General features: G+C 38.8%; 1 protein-coding gene across 1 annotated transcript in view; it reads left to right on the top strand.

The window, feature by feature from the left end:
* The window catches only part of PRKCA (protein kinase C alpha), a 159,423-nt gene that overhangs the window by 56,168 nt on the left and 80,297 nt on the right, over positions 1-22,958 (top strand). Inside the window, exon 3 of the mRNA XM_040582020.1 lies at positions 4,079-4,161. Within this exon, the coding sequence (XP_040437954.1) occupies positions 4,079-4,161 (83 nt within the window). The remainder of the gene's footprint in view (positions 1-4,078; positions 4,162-22,958) is intronic.

Raw genomic sequence — 22,958 nt, 5'->3', positions numbered from 1 at the left:
ATACTGTCTCCCCCTTTTAAGTTTGCCACTTAATTTGTTTTACTGAATAAAGAAATACTGTGGTGTGTGGTGTTTGTTGGAAAGGCTCATCTAACCTGTTGGTTTTCCTCCAAAAGTGGGAGTATGAAAGTAATTTTCATTTTTTAATATCGGTTGGACTTTTCTCATTCCAAATGGTGAAGTATAGGACTTTTGACATTTTTGATCCCAGTTCTTTGTGGGTTGTAGAGCGCTTCAGGTACGTGGGTGACTGGGTCTCAACAATGGCTTTTCTCCTTTACAGATCATGTAATAGAGAAGATTGCATCTGTTATTTGTTATTGTAGTATTTCATTTCTGTCTCATCAGTCTGTGTCAAAGCTACTAGAAATGTATTTTTTTTAGCAGATAACTCTCACCTGACAATATATCATGATAACCTTCACTTATCACATAATTCAGAAAAGCAGTTTGAAAATTGCAGCAGTGCCTTGTAACTCTAAGTGACTGATGACTATATATATTATTAATAACAACATGTTTTTCATGGTATTGTGCACCAACAGAAAAGTGTTGGATAGAATAAATTAACCCTCCATTATGTATCATAAATCCCACAAATCATGTAGTGCATCTTCTGCTTGTTTGCTTTGAGAACGCACTGAGTGCTTCTCACCACATTCTTCCTTTTTTTCTTGATAGCCATTTAGCATTTTCTGCTCTCCGCAGCATTGCTGGGAGGACGGAGGGCGAGGGATCAGCCTGGTAGATGCAGCATGCCAGTGGAGAACTAGCAGTCCCTCTGTTTTTGCCACACAAGGCCTGTTTTGTTCTCTCCTTTCCTCCCTGTCCCCCCCCCCCCCCCCAACGCCCCCCCGGGCTGCTCAGAGGGTGTTTCTCTCCTGCAAGCCCTGAGCTAGGAAGGATGGAAGCTCACAGCCGTATTATATACACCACAGATCAAAATCAAGCTGTCAAAACAGGAAAATGCCTCAATAATTTTCTTTTTAATTTTAACTGTCAGCCTCAAGATACTACTTGCTCTCGAGCTACTATGCATAATGTGTGCCAGCTCCCTTCTACTTATACTCATCTTAAAATGTAAAGCAACAAATTTTCTGGCAGTCCCCTCAAAGTAGTGTAATATAACTTTCGTTACAAGAAGGTGGTGAACATAATGTGACTTCTTAACAGCTGCAGTACGCGATGTGAAGCTATTAACATCTTTTCAAAACAAGTAACAAGCGAGAGGTTATTTTTCATCTCTATTCCTAAAATAACGGTGTGTTATTTTAAGCAGGTAACATTTTGTTTGCACTTACCTGAACTAATTAAATCTTTACATGAATTCTCTAGCTCTGTAATGCCTTGTAAAATTAAGAAAAATTTAAAAACTAATGCTGAAATACACTCTTAACGGCTGGATTTCAAAATGAAAATGTGGATGTTCAATGTTATGTATGGAAATGATGGCTGCTAACAAAGGATGTTAGCTGACCCTCAGTTCCCTTTAGATTTATGATTCCATGAGAGCTGCCCATTCCATTGTTTATTTTTTTGTCAGACTATTTGGTTCCCATCTGAGTATTCTCAAAAGGTGAGACAGGTCTGATGCTTTCAAATTGCCTACTAAGGGACCAGCTTCTTTGCAGGTAGGCAACCCATCATAAGTACAATTGGGAAATAACGGAGAAAGAGTTGAGAAGACTCTCCATGTTGAGGTGCACACAACAGTCTATTAGTAGACTGGGCAGAAACGTTTTTAAAAGTTGGGTAGCCAACATCGGTAATCAAAGCCTTAATAAAGTCCCTTTTTTTTCTGAAGCGTAGCTGAAAGTTCAAAAGGACACGTGCTGTCTGGTTTACTTACTTTGGCAGCTGAATTGGAGTTTCCATTGTAGCGTGATTAGCATTGTTGTCACGGAAGTTAGCAGCTGAAGTTCATAACCACAGACCGAGGCTGTAGCAATGAGTGGTGCTGGTTTTTCTACCTATCTTGACACTTATGATCGATCATATTAAAAATGAGGTCAACGTTGTCTCTAGTTGAATGAATGTAGCACACTACGAGAGGCTGTCAACTCAGACCTAGGAAGTGACTACAGTATTTTATAAATATTGCCCCAAAATAGATCCCCAGATGTGTGGTTTTTGCAACACGCCCTCCTGCTGAGCAAAGGCAGTGTTGGAATAGCCAGTCTGAGATCCTAATTTGAAAGACAGACATCGGTAAAGGAGTTCTGTTCTTCAGCCTTTCCAGAGATATTTCTCAGATCTTTTGCATTGATGATTGTGTTGCGTTTTCTAACTGTATGATCACTGCATACGAAGTAATTATTAACTTCTTTGTTTCCTGAAGGATGTAATGAGATTATATTTTTGCATGTGACTTACCCCTGCAAACATAAATCAGGCTATTGTCTTCAAGAGGGGAAGGTTTGAAACCAAAAATTCAGTTTGGAAGTGAAGCGTTTTTCCAGCTGCAAGTAATATTAATAGTAATTGCCACTAAGTGATCTTTCAGTTGGTAGAAACAAACCATCAAAATGATAATTGTAGGATTCATTGGGGTTTAGGTTGATTAACAAACCAGACAACCAAGTGGGCAGCGTGCATGGAGCCAGAGCTCTGGCTCATGTGAAGTCGGCGTAGCTTATCTGCAATCGGTGGAGCAAAGCCCGTTTTATTCCATTTGCCCAAAGAATAAACATATGCCGTGTCAGAAATAGAACAGTGGGAAACAATTGCTGCCTGGGATGCTGATGAAAAATAGCTGGAGAAACGTGTGAGGGTGATCAGACTTGGTTAAAGTCAGCGGCTGGCTGAAGGATGGAGGTGAGGCCAGCCTGGCACGATGGTGGCCTCATCGATGTGTGCTGCAGTGACATGAAGGTGCACTTGGTAACGTCTTCCTCAGCTGTCTTCATTAGGTGAAAGAAATGAATACACCTTTTAAACGGGGAAGAGAACTGTTAAAGGTGCCGCATGAAATGAGCTGCTTAGAGGTACTGACATAATTTGATTTCGTTATCGCTGAAGTTGAGGAAACTCATGCAATCACCATCAACTGAAATCTGTTTTATTATTTAGAAGTGTCCCTTGAAATAGTGTACTTTTACGTATTGGAAATGAAAATTTGAAGTGGTCAGGGAATGTTATCTGTAAAGAAATTGTGAGTTACTTCTGGATCGTTCATTATAATCTCCCAACTCATTGCTTGACGGTATGCTTCACAATCTGAAATCTAGATTGTTCTGTTCTGTTGAAATGCGGACCAGTTTTGAAATATCTGAACTAAGCTTAACATTAAGAAAGGACCTGTAGTGAGGGTAAAAAGTAAAGTACCTGCTTCTCAAAGTAAGCACACTCAAGCAAATTGTTCTTTCTACGTGGTTTGGGGGGACATGCACAACCTATGCTGTGACACAGCCTGTAGCCTTGGTCACCTGACATAATTAAATTAAAAGAAGCTTTCCTTATTTCCAGAAAGAAAAAGTTCTTTCAGGTCATTCATAAATTTTAAATGGCAGTCATATTGTAATCAGGAGCTAATTTTCTTTTCCCATTATCTCCTGCCATTCTGTGATACGGGAACACTTTGTTCTCTACAACAGTCTTCACTCAGAGCTTTGGTTTCTCACAGAAGTAATTAACTAGTAAAGACACTGGATCTTCGTAGACATGTTCACCCAGGCATGCCGGTGGACACGTCCCGTACCCAAGGATGGGTTTTGCTCCAGTGACAGTTCCCGTTACAGAGAGGGATTCAGATTTAGGAAACGTGGCTTCTTAGAATTGTCCATCCCACGCTATGCTTTAACACTGTGTGCTGTCTTAAACAGTAAAAATTTATCATTTGGTAGAGTCTTGATTTTTAAATGCACATGTTTTTCTCCTCTTTAATTATATTGTTTACTTGATGTCTGCCTTCCTCGTGCGTCTTTATTTAACATTAGGCTCTGCTTTCTTTCATTGACTTGCAGATGAAATATTGGACTATAAGTTTTATTTCCTCTGTAATTATATTGGTTACAACAGGAAAAAAAAATAGTAATTTAAATGATGCCATTCTAACTGTTGGTTTCCCTTCTCTCACTAGTTTGCTGTTTTGTGGTTCATAAGAGGTGCCATGAGTTTGTTACCTTCTCTTGCCCGGGGGCTGACAAGGGACCCGACACTGATGTAAGTACATCGACATTTCGTACGCTGCTTTTACACGGAGTTTGCTGCTGTTTCACCGGTGAGAATGAATTACAAACAACATCAATAGGCTCTTTATGATAGATAATATTAGTCCGAGGGTTTTTTAACAGTTCTGAAGTGTATATTTATGGACAGTAAGGTCTATTTTTGGTAAGAAAAGTGGCAATGAACGCGTGACTAAGAACAATATCCTTCAGAATGTGACAATCCTTAGGTGTTTATCCAAGTGTGAAGCCAGCGTTTTACTTTGTTGATTGCATTTGATATTAACAATTTCCAGGAAAGGCTGAGGCTTTTTCTGAGCTTTCTTTGTGTCTTATCTCAAGGTGTATCTTCAGAACTAACTCTGGCCCTTGTCCTCTCTGCACACGAGGATCTATAGCTGCAGTCAGATGACAGTTTAATCTTGAGCCAGCTGGCTTATCTGAGGCAGGTTATTGAAACAATTATGTTCGTTCTCGAGCTGGTGTACCAGTCAGGATACACCCGTTCTGTCCTGCTCCGTCAATATTTCTATATACATGTAGCATTTTTGGTCAACGAGTTTTCGCTTTCAACACATCGGCTTACACGGTGAGACACATGTACAAGAATTTTGTATCGCCCTGCTGAAATAATAAACTAAACGTGTTTGTTCACATAAAAATAAAGTTTCTTTGGGTTTTATAAATAATACTTTACAGTGAAGTAATTTAACATCTGCTTATGGGAACAATACATTCCAAGTGTTCTTTGTCTGACCGGCTCTGTTTTGTTTCTTACAACATATTCATGCTCTAGATTGCAGGCTATTATCTCCTCTGATGAAATGCACCAGAAGACTTCTCTTGCTCATTTTTAATGAGCTTCTCATGAATTGTTTTAATGTGCTAGCCATGAGATCAATGAACAATGTATGGGCAGGAGCCACAAGGGTATTTGGAAAATGTAAGATGTTAAAAGTTTTCTTATTTTTAGATTTAAATACAGGGAAATGGCGAAGAACTGCGAAGAATTTTTGAAGCGGTTTGGTTTTTAAACATTTAACATAATCTAAATTTAGGTACATAAGAAAAGTGCTTATGTTAGGAGTGTAGTTACCCTATTTGGTTTTCCCCGTTCAGCTGATAGTCACCTCCAGCGAGCAAACCAGGTTGGTGCTTCTCCACTGGTCGCAGGGAGAGTTAGTGGGGGCAGATCTGACAGTCCTGTGGCAGCACACTGAAGGTGATGACAGAGACACTGCTGTCCTCGACATCCATCTCGTCTCCTCCAAACTTTCCCCTTGCCCAGCCCCCTGTTACGGAGAGGTGAACATCTCCTGGGTCTGCTCCTGAACAGTACCTTTCCCCAGGGATCACCTGGCTTCAATTACTGCTACTTTGGTGACTGTTTACAATGGAAGAAGTTTCACAGTACTCAAAATATTGCTAAAATCAACAGAATGATGTTAAAAACATAATTGTAACAGAAGCCTTTCTTTTCACCTTTCCATCTTTTTCCATATTCAGTTCTGATAATTCATGAAATGCTCTGTTATTTCATTGCTCTCTGTATCTCCAGCCACCTTTCTTTTCCTATTCACTTTTCTGCGCTCAGCTCCTCATCTCAAACTTCCTTCATCTTTCATCAGCTGCTCCTGCTGCAGCCCTGGTTGCTTGTTGCCATTTAAGAGCCGTGACAACCCAAAAAACATTGCTCCAACAGTGAGATTCGGCATATCTAAGCTAAGGGCCCTGCTATGTATGGATGCAGTCACCAGAAGTTATGGACATCCACAAATCATGTCAGGGAGTAAGATTCCAAAAGTCAAGATTCAAACACGGAGCAATTATGTTGATTACCTGTGCAAAGAATGTGGATACTGCCAAAGGTTTGTTAAGCATGTCGAATGGGACCAGGGCATCAGAAGTGCCAGTGCAGCCACGATGCATCCCTCAGGAGTTATTCCAGGCTGTACATAAAGCATCTCTTTCCACTTAGCATAGGGCACAGCTTTCTTGAAGTCACTTGACTGAGCTGAGGTCAATGGTTATGGCGAAAGTCAAAGGAAGAGACTTTTGACAGTAACGAGGTAGGCAGAGCACTCGCGTGGAAGCCAGGGCAGGGGCATAAGGCATTCACCGAGCGGGAAGGCAGCCAGTCCTCAGGCTGGCCTTGCTCCGTGTTCCTTAGTGCATTATTCTGTCAAAGGAGGCTACTATTAAAGCAATCATGAAGGCAGGAACAAGAAACCCAAATTACTCTTCATACCTTTCTTTTTCTGAAAGTTCTTGAATTTTTAAAGTTTTGAAGTGAAGTGTGGAGATTAGCTCTGTCTATTAAGTGTAACAGTTAAAGCAGCCTTTTGGAATTGGAAATTGTACATTAGAAGTGTCTAGAGATACAGAAGAGCTGAAATCCAGGTCTCCCCCTGTCCGGGTGAGTGTCCCCATCACTGAACTGTCATGCAGAACGCAGGTGGCAACACCTACTCTCTCCCCATGTCCTGCTTCTAAAAGAAAGTAGCCATAGCCACCGCTTTTTGTTGCGGTCCAGATGCCTTCAGGTATAGTTGAACCATTTCCATCCCACTGGATGGCATTTGGGCGATGCTCGGAGCTCTGTAATGCTCCGTACACCTTATATATTGTGTACGTGGGCAGTGCCAGTACCTGCATTGCACGGAGCTATCTGCCACGGGACCTGCTTTCCTAGAAACTCTTACCTCCAGTTTATTAGGCAAAATTTATGTATCGGGTGAGTGGCTGCTATTACCAAACTGAGTAAAGGTCACCAGTACCAGCTGCGGACCAAGGGAGGCAACGTGCCAGGTTCATCCCGATGCGTCTGCCTGTCACTGCTTTAGCAGCACCCAGGCGAGGAGAAATGTCGGTGGCAAAATACCTGCTGGGCATCGAAGAGCCAGAACTTCATCAGCAGTCTGGACAATTACAGAGTATCTGTTTGATTACTCATTAACATAAGCAATACACTGCTGATTTGCTTCAGTTGGTCCTAAAACACAAGTAGCACAATAAAAAAAATAAAACCAAAACAAAACCAAAAACCCCAACAACCTAGTTTTTACAACTGGTGCTCAATTGTGATGTAAGATGTTAATGGAAGTTATGGGTGACTGAAAATTTTAGTGGTGACGCTCACAAGCAGGTCTTCTGTGTTTATAATGTATGGTTTGAGTCTTGAGAGTATTCTTGATTAATTGTTTCGAAACATGGGTTCTTCAGGGTTTTTTCTCCTGAAGTTCGTAAATGAGAACACACATTTGTGTGAGGCCATTTAATTTTATCAAGAATCTCTTCATGGTGGTGGAATCTGTTGTGTGGCAGGTTGTTAATAATATTTAACGTTGCTGACTGCGTTTTGTGACTTTTGGTTTTTGGCCTCGGTGATTAAATAAATCAGCCTAATGCTTTATTTTAGAAATGGGGTTACCAAATGATCATTTTCAATACTTACACGGAAGTGATATGACAAAAACAATTTGAAGATTAAAAGCAAACAGAAAATAAATATGTTTTATTAAAATTGTGATACATTAGTGGGTCCTATTACACAAAGAGGATTGTAGAATCTTACACTTTAATTTACTGAAATGTTTGACTATAATGTCTACCCTTTTACAATTCAGTAACTTATTCCTGAGTTAGCACAAGCTTTGTTCTGAAATGTAGCATGCTATAAAGCTTATCATAATAATTGGCAGAGTTTTAAATACTAAAAAGTCCTTTTCTAAATTATGTCACGCAGGTGCACAATTAATTTACATACTCAAATTCTCCAGTGTTTTTGCGTGATGTAACCTTTCCATTAATTGCCAGAGTAATATTGTAATTAATAAAACATTTTTTTTTCCAGAGTGATAAGTACAAATTATAATAAATATATGGTGTGATATTTATTGCATCTTGTAATTTTTAGATGATCGTGCACGTTAGGGTGCCAGTGCAGAAGCCTGCCCCGGCGGGTCGCAGAAGGGCCGTTGGCAGGCAGAGGGGCGTTTCTTGCAGGCAGCTCCTGCAGGTGAGCGTTGACCGACCTGCCTGCCGCGGCCCGAGCTATCTAGGACACGGCGGCGAGGGCTTATTTATAGATTTGTCTTGAGGCAAGATAGGATGGCATGCACGCTCCATGCCTCCAGGGATACGGAGAGTTTCGGAGCAGCAGGGTTGTTAGCTGGTTAGATAGACTCCAAAGGGGAGAAACCCCGTAATTATTAGAAACTTCCTTCTGGCTTCCATGAAAGCTGAATGCGTATATGTGGCTGAAGCGTGAGGTCGAATTATACCTTGAAATAATGCTCCTTTGAAAGAGAGAGTTGAACTTTAAAAATATTTTTATTATTATTTCTTCCTACTTGATTTCTGCCGCGTAGTTGTTTTCCAGACTCTTTGTAGCACGTTTTGGCTGCAGCAATCCCCTGCGGAAGGGAGAGCTCCACTGAGTTTCACTAAATTCTTTAAATGTATTTACAGTTGCAATTAGAGTTATTTTTTTTATTGCTGGATACTTAAATGCAGTCGTTTGGGAAACAAAAGGTATTTCAGACTATGCCATCCACAGACCTCTTCTTATTTCCTAGCCTTTCTTACATGCCAAGTATTTAATAAACTGACTGCTCAGCTGTATAAAAGTCCTGCGTTCTGTACCGTGCTAAAAATAGTGGTGTACAAATATTGTCTCCTCATGTAACATTTTTATTTGCCATGGCATTCTATCACTGTGAAAGAGGGAATAAATTATTTTTATTACTTTAAAATTAAATGCCTCAATAAAGGCAGTGTAAGAGAGACAAAAGCTTGTAATCACCCTCTTTTTGCGTTACTCAGACGAGCTGAAATGGTTGGTTGAAAGGTCTGTGTTTGTGCCAAAAGGAAAATAATACTTGGGAATAAAGTGGTCGTCCTTGACTAGTACTGAAATGATGGTGTCTGGGGAACAATATCCTGTTTCAGATGAAATAAGAATTCATACAATCAAAAAATTCTACGTTTCCTTCATACTTGGCAGGGTGTAAGCTCTGGTGTCTGAGCAAAATACCGACTCAGGAAGTTATTTTGCTGCTATCTAAGGGCTCTCTGTAGTTTGAATAGAAATTATTCATCTTCTCTTCTTGGCCAACTCTCTTATGGTGATGCTATTGAGTACAATTTAACAGCTCCTGCTGCTATTGTACTCTAAAGTTACATGAAACACTGTCTCCAATTCAGATGCTTGTTTTTGGAACGTTGCTCGGTGTTCATAAAAACTATTTAAAACCATTGCTGAAATGCTTTAGAATTTGAGTAAATTACTGTAAAAAATGTAAGAGCAGCCTCAAAAACTGACTGCTGCTGTAAGCAGCTTTGTTGTGTTTCATGTTGAGGAATCTCGTCAAGTTTTTTTTTTCAAAAAGGATACTTTGAAATTGAGAGTTAAATCTTTTTTCCCCTTGTTAGTGGATCATAATGACAAAAAGTGTTTTCAAACTGCATGTGATGTATTACAGTGTTCCCAGTTCCAATGCGCATAGAATTAATAATAAAAAAACCCAACCAACAACAAGCCACCAGTGATTTAAAATGGTGTTTGACTGTATTCTTTTATTTTTAGTACAAGTCTATAAAACTTAATATAGAGTGCACAAGAACTTGGACATCACCACCTCTGGATCTGCACTATTTTCCTTTCAGTTATTATAATACTATAGGATCCAGAGGAGGCTTACGAGCAAAATAAATAGAACTTAAAAAGTGGAAAAAATCTAAATGAGGGCAAGTGACTGTACAGTCAAGGGAGATTAAATCTGACTTCTCAGAATCGCAGTGAGTTCTTAGTATTTAAGCACCTAGAAGTGAATGAATTGATGAGATACAGATGTGGGTTGATGCAAAATGAAAAGGCAAAGCCATCTCATCCCATTTGGCAGGGCAGCTGACCTCGTGGATGTTGAAGATGACATATATGCAAAGGACTTTAAAGTTAATAAGCCCCTTGATACTGAAATTGTTCAGGAGCTTTATTATCTTAAGCATGTTTGAAAAATCAGTCTAAATTTGAACAACTGTGAGGTTCTGTGAGATTATTCAGCTCCTGCATCTTTTCGTCGGTGGTTTGGATGTTGGAATAATGTATAGCTACACAAAGGCAGTTGACAGTAGGGAGGCTTCTGAGAACTCTAGAGGACAATATTTAAGTTCAGATTATTTTTTCAGATTATTTTTTTTTTTCATATATTAAGATACAGTTTCATAAAACAAGTGGGGAAAAAAAACCACGATTGAGAGGGGAAGAAAAAAAAAATCAACGTGAAAGTATTGTGAAGGGACCAGTGTAGAAGAAAATGAAGCAGCTCTTACAGTAGGTCATAAACTCTGATACAAAGGCAATGAATTTCCTCAGGAGTATGTTTGAAGTGAATATTCTATTTTTAGTGAGATGTTTTATGTAGAATTATGCAGCTCTTCAGGAGAGGCTTTTAGAAAAGAAGTAAAATTTTAAAGGTCTTTAAATCATGACTTTTGAATATTTTCCATGTCTCTTAAGTTGCAACCAGGTCCCATACCCCCTTGCCCCAAGCTGCCTGCGTTACCTACGTAACGCTGAAGATTTTAGGTATAATGATGGGTAACTGCTGCAGTGGGTGATCAAATGAAGAAATTATTTTTTTCTTTTGGGGTTTACTGCTCTAAACAGTGCTGCAGATATTATCTGTGCCCTCATCGGACGTAGGGGAGGGGTGAGGTGAGTCCTGTAAGGCTCGATCATGCTTTTCATTTTATGAGTTCTATGATTTTTGAGTTGGAAGGAGAAAGATTGACCCTCAAAAATTCGTATGCTGGGGGACCAGTGGGAAACCACCATCTGCAAATGATAATTGACAGTATGACAGCAGTGGGCTTGAGTTTGGCTTAGGTGTGGAGCAATGCTGATGTCCACGTGTACTGCAGGATTATGCTGTTCAGTTTGATAGTTCTGGATGTGACGCAAATGATATGAGGGATCTTTTTCCTTGTGTCACACCTCTATGCAAAGCAGGAATAAATTAATATAATTGGGTTCTCCTGGAGGGTTTTGTTGTTTTGACCAGATTGATTTTTCTGTTCAGTTCCAGGTAATGCTGAAATTCTGGGGGAAAAAAAATTAATTTTTTTTTTAGTTCTTGTTTGCTCGCTGGCCTTTAATTACGCTTCCAGACTGTTAATATGTAGGAGGCTTTTTTCAGAGTGAAAAAAAATAGTCGCTTTACTGATCTTGGGAATTAAACCCACCCCCCAATAACTACAACAACAAAACCAAACCCGAAACCACCACCAACAAAAATAAACCCAACCCCCCACACCACCAAAACAAAACAAAAAACTCAAGAAAAGACAGTAACTGGAAGCAAAGTATTAAGACTTGCTTTAGAACTAGTTAAAAAGGGATTTTAATCAGAAAGCTTTGTAGTCTTCTTCCAGGGATAATGAAATGCAGCAGCAGGGCATGTCTGTTTTGCTTTTAACTATTTGGTTTACAACGAAAAGCAACTCTTACCGATGTTAGACATCATGAGTGACCTGAGCAGCAAGCATCACTGATAACTATTATGGAATCATACAATCATTTAGGTTGGAAAGTACCTCTAAGATCCAGTCCAAACATAAGCCACCCAGGTTGATTTTTAAATTGCTCATCTGGATTTTGGATAATAGGCAATCTTGTCCTAGAAATATTTCCTTTTTAAATGAAAATAATCTCACTCTGTTGCAAAAGACATGCAAAGGCAGGAAGATCTGGCAAGATACAGTTTACCACTTGCCAGATTAACAAAAATGCTCTTCTAAAGACAAGCCTGTATGAATTTTTTGAAGTGATTCTTAAACTGCTATGATGCAATAAATGTATTGATTTTTCATTGTATACCGTAAAACAAGAAGTTAAAAAGCCCCCTCCAGTTACAAATTGAGATAACACTCAATGTGTGTGTATGCCTATTTTTTCTTATTATGAAAATTATTAATCATGATGACTTTGTTTACAATAGGCATTATTAGATGGGAACAGTAGGTCACATTCTTACTATAAAACAATTACAAGGCAAACATACTTTTGTCAAAATACGATCGTACTTACTATAGTACTACTCCCCTTTCCCAAAAAGCTGGTCATATGTTTCCAAAATAAAGATGATCACGGTCAGTGCAGTAAGTACTTTAAAACAACTTTTACAGGACAGCATGGATATTTTTATTACAAAAAAAAGTATTTTATTTCTTGTGATTACCCTGACTTTGAATCTCTGCAGAGGATCTGAAGTAGTTCGTGGAGAAATAAAGGTTTCATGCTTATGGTTTCAACCTTAAAGCCCTAAAAATTAACCGTAGGAAAAACTTGTTTATATAACTTTTCTCCTTTTTTTTATTATTATTATTGGTTTTAAATAGTGCCTTGCACAGCTATAACGGCTCATTAGGGCATGTGGGTATTGGAGTATATGGACAATGAAATTTCAATGTGAACAGAATCAGTCTGAAGGTAAGACTCCTTTTAATGGAATAGGAATTAAAGAAAGAAATCTACTACACAGGGCTCTGTATATATTGAGTATCTATTCTGCTCATACTCAGCCGGCATCTGAGGGAGGTTGATGTATGTTATACATATACCAGGGGAGGACTGGCCTCAGTTTCCTCCATCAAGCGTTCTTGATGGAGGCAGCATTTGTCCCCGGGACAACACAATGTCCCATGACATTCCTCTCCCCTTACTGGATACTTCAGAATCCCAGTGCTGTTTTCCCACCCATCTCAATAAATAAATTCCAGCCATATGTCGCCCTCTCCACCTTATGTTCATCCCCGGCTGGCAGGAACCGCCTGTGCTCAGAAATTTGCTCCTCACCTGCCGGTGGGTGGTTTGCCACTGCTCGGTGCCCGTGTGCAGCTTGTTTGCTGATCAGCCGGTTCAGTGCTGCTTTGGAGATGGGTTTTAATTGCTCTTAGCTGGCTGCACGGAGGTGTTCATGGCGCTGCTCGCCGGAATGCCTTCGATTAAGTGCTTGGAAGCAGCTTCACAGGTTACTTGAAGGCATTTCATGTAATGGAACATGTTTGCATTTATCATCTACTGAGAAGACATTTGTACCTTCTATTCCTAAATTAAAATGCAGGCTCCTTTTATTGCAACTAAAATAGCTTTTAAGCTAGAGTGAACGATCCTCAAGAAAATAGAATTAAATTACAAAGGCTCTAAAAAGGTTCATGAACTTCTATAACTACTTCTGATTCCCACCCCTTCCCTGTGCCTTGCCACGCAATCCCAGAATTGACTCTCTTAGTTGTTGGTCTGCAGAAGATGCATGGAAAATAATTTATTGTGGTGTTGGAAAGAGCTGTATGAATCCTCTCCTTGTACACACCTGGATTATAGGAACTGCGTGGTGGGTGACTGCCTACGCAAGGTGTGTAACTCCAAAGGCACGTTTGCTTACGTCTCCCATTGCACCCTTTCAGGAGTCTGTCTTTTTTGTAGTCTTCCAGTTCACGGAGCCTGCAGCTGGGACACTGGGCACGTCCTTGAACTCGTTTTCTGTTATAGTCTCTGAGCTTTGCAGGCTCGTAGCTTTTGAAAGCTTTTTGTGTAGGAAGAATATTTTTTTTTCCTAATCCAGAACAATTCAAAGTCTGAATAACTGTGTCATGAAAAAATAGAATTTTTATTTTTATTTTCTAGGCTTTTGCTGTGCAATATACAGTGTAACATAGATGATCCTTGTAAGAGTTAATAGTTAAACAGAGACAGTACTGCTAAGAGAGGAAATTTATATATATGATGAATCTAAAAATATCAGCGATTTTCATAAGTTAGCATTGGAGAACAATTAGTGGTGATATTATAAAAGAAGAACTGTCAGCAAAGTTATTCCCAACAGTAAAACGAAATCTTGTCAATAGGGTTGCAATCTCAGTGGCAGTAACTACAACTGATTAAGCAATCTGCTGGGTGCTAATTTCACAATCAAAGCTTCTTCTAATTCCTCAAATTGAAGTTGACATTCCAACAGCCCTGTTTTCCAGTTGTTAAAGTATATTTAGTTGTGCAATTCAAATTGAATTTAAGTATTTCCTTTTCATCTTATTTTTCATCTTACCCTTTGCAAAACTTGTGTCAAACTATGTAAATATGGTGACGTGATATTGGGGTTAAGGAGAGAAGAATGCTTAAGACTTACTAATAATCTATTTTTTACGTAGGATGTCATGTGCCAAATGTACCATAGACATTTCTACCAGGTTCCACCCCCACAATCATGGTGGTTTTGGGGTTTTTTTAAAGTCTGATTATGACACACTGAACTTATTAGCTAGAAGGAACATACACAGCCACAGACCACTGAGGAAACCTTGCAGAATGCCAAACGTTTTTAGCACTGTCTGTTTTTTGAGGTGGCAGTTCTTACACCAAAATTAGATGAAATCTTAGTTTGGAATAAAATGAGTGGGCTAATTTTGAAAAGCGCTGTAGGTCCCATATGCTACAAATAATTCTAGAATGTGTCACCAGGGAGCATACCTAGCTTGGTAGATTATTGGTAACGATTTCCTTGGGGTGCTGGGAGAAATTTGCTAATTGCTGCTGAGTTCAGCTGGTATAGCCTCAGTTTCTTAATATAAATCACCTGTGGGCTTGGGGAGAAAAAGAAGAACTTGTACTTTGTAGGAGAGGGCAAGTGTCTTTTAGCAAGGTGTTTTGACCCTGGAATAGAAAGATGAAAGAGAGAAAAGCGCAGAGGGGAGAGGCAGAGACCCCCTGCCTGGCTCGGGAGCAGCTGCCATCCTTTTCCATTCCAGCTCTGATTCTCTGACTGGTCCTGGTAAAGCATTTGGGTAGCTCTGCGTGAGCCAGAATTGTTTAGTTCCATTCTTGCGCGTGCTTTTGTTATTTTGTTCATTTCCTTTTAATTTTCGCTGTCCGTTACTGGGGTAATATTCTTCAGAGATCCAAATACTTCACAGGTTTTTCTTCAGTTTAGAAAAGATTGGATTCGTCTTGAAATAGCTAGTGACCTCCGGGAACACGCATTAGATGATATTCATTGTCACAAAATATTACCGTGGTTTTGGTTTTAGTTGGATTTTTATAACCGGTCAGATTTTTATAATAATCTACTGAAACCTGATACAAACAGGTTTTTTAAACCAACTGCACGTTACCTCTGCTGCAAAACAAAATCCTGATGCTTCTGTTGAAGTAACGTTGTGCCAGTCGTGATTCCTTTCGTAATTTGATTTCCACTATTCCCTTGCAAATAAACAAACTAGCGTGGCCCATGTAATTAATGGAACTTAATCCTTACAGTACCAGTGATCATAGGCTGAGCTCATAACTAAAAGCAAAAGCGTAGAATAAAATCTGGTAATGAGAACTTAATAGATATGAATCAGAGAGTGATTTTTTTTTTTTTTTTCATTTTGTCCCCATGAGAAGGGTACCTGCTGAACTAAGGCATAAAAGAAATTTCTCTGTTGGGAAAACCGTTGTAATCTGTAACAAAGCTACCTTCAGGTCTGTTTCTATGGCAACAAGAGCATCAGACCAGCAAAGAATGGACGAGAAAGGAGATAAAAGCCTCTATAAAGATAGTTATAAAAAGCATATGCATAGCTTTGGCTACTTTTTTTTCTTTTTTTTCTTTCTTTTTTTTTTCTTTCTTTTTTTTTTTTTTTTTTCCAAGGGTAAAGCCCAGAACCTGGGGTTTTTTGAAACCTGTCTATTATAGTAGTTATTTAGGTTAGACCCTATTGGCACTGGAGCACTAGTAGAATAATAGAAAATGATTAATTTTGGACATAATGAAGAAGAGTTTATAAAACAATTAAATCTCAAATCTAAATTTACTAGAAACAATATAATTCTTAAAGTGATTTTATGGAACCCCTTTTAAAAAAATATTTCTGAATCTTAGAGTCTTCGTTCTTTTTTGCAGATGTTATAACGAGATGGGAAATGGTAGATCTTTGGTCTAGAAATAGCCTTTTCTCCTATCCAACTAGTTGCTTTATTATAATTAATTTTTCTTTCTGGTGTCTTATTGCAAGTATGGGAATTGTAAATCAGATACTGGCAGTCCACGCAGTCAGTGTTCTTCTCTTTGTCCTTGCGTTACCGGAGATGGGGTAAGACCATGTGAAAAAGAAGAATTAAATGCCTTCTCCTCCATCTTTCAAATGTTTAACAATTGTCATTCGAGTAGAAAGGGGCCATCCCAAACACTAATGAAGAAAGTGTGTAATTAGTGCAATATACATCTGAACTTGATGTTAGTACTCTGATACTTCTTGAAAATGAAATCTCCCGATCTCTATTTTTAGGTAAGCCTTCTTTTTTAATGGTTCCCTCATTGTTTTACAGTTTCAAAGGAAAAAAAAAATCTATGTAAAAAATGGGGTGCATATTTATCTGCTTTACTTGTATTGTAGAAAACTACGATCTTTATTTAGAGAGGAAGAAACCTATTGTCAATAATCTAACTCTAGGTTTTGTACTTCAGGTATTTCTTATACAAGGTTCTTACAGGTGCTTTGCAATGTGTTGCTGTTTAATTTACTTGGATTCTTAATGTGCATAAATAACACAGCAAAACACTTGCCGTATTATTGGAAGAAATTACTATGTCATTCCCTTATAGAAATGTGATACCAGTTTTTTATGGTTCTTATTTCTAGTAATGTCTTTATGGAATGTTTTAAAAAAACCACACCACCAAACCCAGCCACGATCACACGATTTCGAGTGGCCGTTCCTGATCCGTTGACTTGGAAGTAGCGAGCAGCTGCAGCTGCACAGTCTGATTGCTGAAGTGAAGAGCAAAACACGTTTGTTTGACTGGGTAGGGACTTCAGTGAGCATGAGTGAAGGGTTACTTTCAGAGTGTTTATGTAAGTAGGGATATATAAAAATTCTTATATACCTTGTCTAAAGAAGTAGGCTAAAAAGCGACTTGACTGCAGTGATGAGGAGCTGGCAACAGTCAGGAATAATATATATAAACCCTATATTATATAGGACAAACCTCTATACTTGTTGTGTTTACAAGGAAGATTCTTAGTTGCATTGTCACAGATTATTTTTTTTCTAGAATAATTTTCTGGAATGTTTTTTTCCTAGAATCACTTGAAATCTGGGATTATCCCAAATCACTAGTTTCTTCCTGAGGATATTCTTTGCGTTTAATTAAAGATAACTTGAGCCCTACAATCCTAGAATGCAACAAGGAAGAAGACTGGCTATCTCTTCTTATAAATAAATTTATGAAATCCTTCCTTAGACAAAATCCACTTTTATTTTTCAAGATCTACATTAGTACCTACAGATTGACCTACTTATGAGTAAATGAGTAGTGATGTATTGTTAAACCTGAAGTCTAAAATCCCATTCCTCTACACACAATTAGTGACGATCCTTTTTTTTACCATTTCCTTTTTTCTTTTTTATTTCACTTAATCAAAACAAATAAGAATTTTAATAACCAGAGACCTTAATTTATGTGGTTGTTAAAAAAAACAACAACAAACAAACAAAAAACTTCGAGGTGTTGACCTTGCTCCACCCAGTGAAATATCGTTCTCAGTCTTGAGACTTAGTGAAGTCAATACCCTGATTAAATATTGGCAATTAGAATAAGAGAGTGGAACATACACTGCTGGCATCTCTCAAAATGCTCTGGCCTCTCAAGGGTGCAAGAGAAAGGAAAATGCTTTTGGAGAAGCAGGAGAAAAAAAAAAAAAAATGATAGGAGCACAGTAAAAAAAACCCCAAACAGTAGAAATGAAAGCAGTCCTGTAACTTTTAGGAGAAATGTATAATCCCTCAGAGTTTTAACATCTGTTTTGTAACTTCGTGTGCCAAGAGTGTGATTGGACCATTCATGAAAATCAAAAAAACTGCAATCAACAGACTTTGTTCAGTATTCCTGCAAAGGGGATTTGTGATAAATAATATGGAAGACTTCAGTCAAACACAAATGGTTTTATGTTTAACGTGCTTAATTTAGAAACATACCACACAGAGGTAAAATTAAGAGAAATAGAAATACACATCCATTATTTTTTTTTGTTTTTTGCTGAAAGCGCATTATGGAATGAGAGGGGTAGAAAATGTTCTATTCTACCATTCCAGATTAATCCTTTGCTCTTCTGTGAGAAGGTACAGCTGTTTACTGATCTTAAAGGTCAAATAAAATCAAAGTGTTTCCTAGCGCTTTGGTTTTGGCAACAATAAAGCCCCTGGGTCAAATGAGGAGATGGCTTTTGCACCAGAACATACACCTCAACTACTCCAGGCACCCTATAGACGAGATACGTTGTATATGTAAGTTACATCACTTTAGTGGCATAATAGTCCAGAAATGGCTACTCTAACAATTACGGTGTCTTTTCAAGTAGTTCTAAAATGAATGAGGAAAAAAACTGCCATTTTAATTTTTTTCACATTAGCTGTCATTGTACTGCATTTTATTTTTCTGATCTATCTACTCCTGTCACAGCAGCCCATTCGCTCAGGTTTGTTACTGCTGGTTTTGCCAATACTGTTGGGATGTTCTCCAAGAATTTGGGTTATTAGTCATTACAATAAGACCAATGCTTCTTAATCGATACAGGCTTCCAAAAATTAAACATTTCCTGAAGTTGCCGTTCAAAATGATCACATTTAAAACTCAAGTTCCTCCTTAAAATGTAGGAGGTTTTTTTTTTTTTTTTTTTTTACTTTAAGTGTCACAAATGAGGATGTTTTAATGTGAAATTTATATAATTTTTAAAATTATTTTTTTTAATTATTTTTTAAATTCCTTTTTAAATTAAGGCAAAATTGCCCTACTCAAAAGAGGATATGAAAATCCTGATCCATGCACATGTCTGACGTATACGTACAGATCGTGTGCATTTCACGTGCTCGTTAGTGTTTGTGTTCATCAGCAAGGTCAACAGGAGCCGCAGGTAGGCACTTGGCGCATTTGCATATTAGGCAAATAAATCATAAACATCTAATCTGGGAGCGTGGGAGTGTGTTGTATGCTTTGCACTGCCTTTTTCTTATGCAGTTGCACGCCTATTTGTGCATAAAAATTACCACAATATATCATAAAGTATTTATGGTACCAATATATTTAACAAGCATTAAACTAATATCTGGATGGAAAAAAAACAGTACTGGAAGTAATACGGCTTAGCATACCGATTTTAAGAAATCACTAATTATTCAAGGGAAAGTTCTCTCTATACAAATGAGAGCTGCTCTGAACTGAGCGGGCTAACAGTTGGGTGTTGTAAAATGTACTGAATGCAAAATGGTGCTTTGGAAATCTTGGTGGTAAAGACAAATTTCAGAAAAGGTCTCAGAAACAGTGGGTTTCTAGGCATTTCTAACATTAGTTCAAAATTTGCATCTCAGTCAGTGGGAGCCTTTTCAGTGCTTAATGAACTGTGTTTGATTTACAAACTCAGTATTTAAACTGTTTCTTTAACACACAAATAAAGCTAAAGAGTATGTACGATTACAACTGTAATAAAAACTAAAAAGATGCCAAATATACTAGTTGCTTCTCTTCGGTTCAGAGAGCTGAGGAAAATGTTGATTATGTAGAAGTGCTCAGCGTGTCTCCTACAAGCTGCCAGGCAGAAGCACCTTTGGCTTTGGTGGGGACGGAGTGAATGCACTCTGCTGCGGTGGTAATGATGGTGAGCGATGCCTATAAAATCAGATAAAAAATTCATAGTTCATTTAGTAGGAAATGGAATATGAAATGATAACGTAGGTATATGGCGTACTCCTGCTGTTTTTCTGTCTTAGGAGGCTCAGCTAACCACAGCAGGGAGAAATTCCTCCTGCAGGAGGATGTCTCCACCACTGTGGGTGACTACCTGCCTGGGGTCATGATGATAAGCTGTACATTTGCTGCACAGTTTGTTGAAGTAAATGTGCTGATGAGCACCATGTATTTTGCCTAAAATACAGTGTTACACAGTCACCCCCTTCCTTTTTATATAAGCTTTGCAGCTTTTATATGCATTTTATTCATTGTGATGAAAAAGAGGTGGAGGTGTAAATAAGACCAGTGGCAGGAAGCAGTTGGTTCCAAAAACTTGCTGTAATAGTAATATAAAAGCATAGACTAGGAAAAAATGTTTTAACTAGATTTCTCCGATGTCCCCAGCCTTGTGCAAAATTATCCAAGTACAGCCAGCTTTTAGAAGACTGTTAATGCTCTTCTAACTTAAAAGATAACAACTTCAAAGTGAAGTCTGTCAATAAAGGGAGAAAACTAATACGTACTAATCAAAAAACAAAGAAAAGAATTGAATTAAGTCCTCGCTAATGATATTCCATAATTAGATCTCCTTAATGGATGGGTAGAATAATCTATTTAATTGTAACTATAGTTTCTGGCAGAGTACTATGCCTTATTGTATTATGTCTCTGTAATGAAAGAACCGGCATTACTTTTGTAATAAATACATTTTTCTCAAAATGCTCTCTTCTTCTCAGTTTACTAGACGTTTATATATCAACTTTTGAATTTTTTCCTTATTCTTTCTAATGGGACTGATCTTTTGGTCCTCTGATGGAAAGGGACGTTGCACCAATGTTCTCAGTTATGTGGCAAGTTTTTAAGCCGTATGTATTTTCAAGTATATGCTGCTATTTAATGATTTATCCTTGACTGGCATGCCTTATGTTGAGATGTTCTTTATCTACAGCCTAATTAAACTAAATCATATACCATCTGTGTCTAGTTCAATTAAAATGAATTGGACAGATTGACCTCCTTAATACTCTTCAAAGCATGTTACTAGTCTGTACAGTCCCTTCAAGCGAACTTGTCATCTCTTGAGACAATACTTACAGTCTGTTTGAAAAAAGTTACAAAAAATGCCAATCTGAGTAACTAAAATGAAAAAAAAAAAACAAAAAAAAAGTATCTCTCTGTTTATAACAGAAACTTAAGGAAACAGTTAACAAAACAGTAAACCCCTGTGAAGTGGCATCAGGTGCAAGTAGGAATACAACCAGGTTACAACACACGTGCAGTGTCTGCTGGTAAGAGATGGAGCTGGGCCGGTGGCGGTGGAGCTCAGCCGTGCGGGAGGAGGGCTGGCATCCTCCCGCGTGGCAGGGAGTGGAGGAGGGATGCTCCCCAATCCCGCATCCCGTGGGAGCCCCGGGGCTGCCGGCAGCCGGGCGGGCGAGTGGGTGCGCAGTCACCTCTCAGGGGTGAGGTCCCCCCCAGGCACGGGGACTGAAATTTCTGACCCAGCGCTGTGGCAGGTGTCCAGGTTACTGCGGGCAGCGTTTCATTCCGTATTTGTGCGCTGCCCCAAGATCGTACTGTGGTTTCAGCTTCTACCAGCCTGTCTGCACAACTCCTTTTCCTCCTGTGCCTCCGGCTTCATTACAGCTTCGGTTTAGCAGCTTCCTCGTGTCATGTTCAAGGGTACTTTCAGTCTGGGATTCTGCATGTTTGTTTCTCTGCAAAATCTAATAAAAGTTTCTAACGAGGTCTGTGGTTCAGGATTTGTCGTCTTGGGCTACTAAGCTGTCTTTGACACACTTCTTTAATATGCATTCTTCCTCAGCTTTGATTCTTTTTGGTCTTTGTTTTGGGGTTTTGTTTTGGTTTTTTCCTAACTAGGGTTCCTTTTCTTGTTCCGTAGCGGTGCTTCCCCTTCCCCCCTCCCTGTGGGGCTCCCCCAGAGTTCCTGCCCTGACCCTTTTCCCATCCGTGGGTGTCCCTGTGGGCGCCGGCATTTTGGCATGGTTTGCACTGCGTTAATGATGTCTTCTTGCATTGTAGTCTTCTCTGCTGGTCGTCTTTTTCTGATGCTCAGAAGATTGTCTTCAGAGCTCTTTGATGAAGCAAGTGTCTCTTGTACTGAGTATGAAAGGACCAGCCGTCTCCAAACAAATAAGCGAGGGTGCTCTCGGTACAGATACAGCATTGTGCTTCGCTAACAGATAAACAGATATGATGCTTCGTGTATCATGACTTGACAAATGTTCCCTAGTCAAACCTTAAAATCAGGAGACATGAAAAATCTTTAAGTAGTTTTGTGTTTTCTATGTGACTTTTCTAATGATAATTAATAGCATTGAATTATTCCACTACATCTGTGCTTTAGGTAGTATCTTAAGTTTTGACCCTATTTCAGAGATTTCTGAGCGTCTCTTGAACAGCTAGGAAAAGATAAAATTGGTAAAGCGTATGGACTACTGATAGGCTTTTAAGTTACGACCTGCCTCCACTGACATGGACAGGTATAATAGTTCTTTTCTTCTCTATAGCAAGGTAAACAATGATTTTTGATTCTGCTGCTATTATTAAATGGACTTGACTTGACTGGACATCGATAATGATATTTTCCTTAAGTTTACTTCGGTGTTTGTTTAAGATCTTTAATTACTTAGTTATGTTTTTAACACAAGTATTTAGCCTTTTATTACTCTCTTGAGCCCTAACTCTCCCCTCATGTTGGACATCTGACCAGGAATTCATCTTTAATACAAAGCCACTATTTTTCCCCTCTCTATGCACGCAGATGGCGTTTCAGTTCCTGCTGGAAGTAGGCTCTGCAGAAGGTCTGCCAAAGTGTCTTTATTAACTAGCTGGCGGAAGTTTTGAGGGATTGACCACCTTCCCTTTGGATGATAAAATCATTTTGGCAAATCTTTTAGAATTGTTAGTGGCCTTCAGTTTGCCGTTTTAGCCCTCCTTGGAAGTGTGAGAACTGGCGAACGTAGCGGCATGCTACAGGTCTTGTCAATGAGAATGAAGTTTTGGA

The sequence above is a fragment of the Falco naumanni genome, chromosome 1, assembly GCF_017639655.2.
Source record: "Falco naumanni isolate bFalNau1 chromosome 1, bFalNau1.pat, whole genome shotgun sequence".
Classification (NCBI taxonomy): domain Eukaryota; kingdom Metazoa; phylum Chordata; class Aves; order Falconiformes; family Falconidae; genus Falco; species Falco naumanni.
The sequence above is the reverse complement of the archived record's forward strand: the minus strand, read 5'-3'. Positions and strand labels throughout refer to the sequence as shown.